This window comes from Terrapene carolina, unplaced genomic scaffold (assembly GCF_002925995.2).
Source record: "Terrapene carolina triunguis isolate 2854851 unplaced genomic scaffold, T_m_triunguis-2.0 Scaffold998, whole genome shotgun sequence".
In the NCBI taxonomy this organism is placed as follows: domain Eukaryota; kingdom Metazoa; phylum Chordata; order Testudines; family Emydidae; genus Terrapene; species Terrapene triunguis.
Window position 1 is genome coordinate 3,419,184 of NW_020665349.1, and position 487 is coordinate 3,419,670.

The 487-nt window shown below is 72.7% G+C and overlaps 1 protein-coding gene across 1 annotated transcript in view; it reads left to right on the forward strand.

Annotated features, from left to right (window-relative positions):
• Nucleotides 1–243: 243 nt before the first annotated feature.
• DCAF12 (DDB1 and CUL4 associated factor 12) overlaps nucleotides 244–487 on the forward strand; it is a 32,132-nt gene continuing 31,888 nt past the window's right edge. The window contains exon 1 of the mRNA XM_026661292.1: nucleotides 244–456. Within this exon, the coding sequence (XP_026517077.1) occupies nucleotides 376–456 (81 nt within the window). The 5' untranslated portion in view covers nucleotides 244–375. The remainder of the gene's footprint in view (nucleotides 457–487) is intronic.

Genomic DNA, 487 nt, shown 5'->3' on the forward strand with positions numbered 1-487 from the left:
GTGGCCTGCACGACAGGCCGCGCTGGGCCTTGCAGGCCAAACACCAGGCCTCTGAGGCAGGGCCGGGGGGTTGAGTCGTTCACGTCCGCCCCGTTCTCCTAGCAACCACGCAGGGCGGGGCGCTGCGCAGCGAGCGCCCCATCTCCGCACTGCTCGCCCTCGGCGGTTGCTAGGACACCGCGCGACGGGAGCGCTGCCGTAAACTTGTCGTTGGGGGCGTAAAATGCCGTGAAGCCCGGCCGGCTGGGCCTGCGGGCGGTGAGAGTGACCGGGTCCGGCTCCCCCGCACTTATATGCCCCGTCCCCTGGCGGCCGCCTCCCCCTCCTGCTCCATGTGGGGCCCGGGCCGGGGCCTCGGTGTCTCCCCCGCCTACTATGGCCAGGAAAACAGTTAGCAGGAAGCGGAAAGCGGCGGCTGCCACTGCGGCGGCGCCCGGAGGGCTCCGGGGGGAGCAGGTAACGGGGGAAGGGGCGCGGGGGGGGGGGG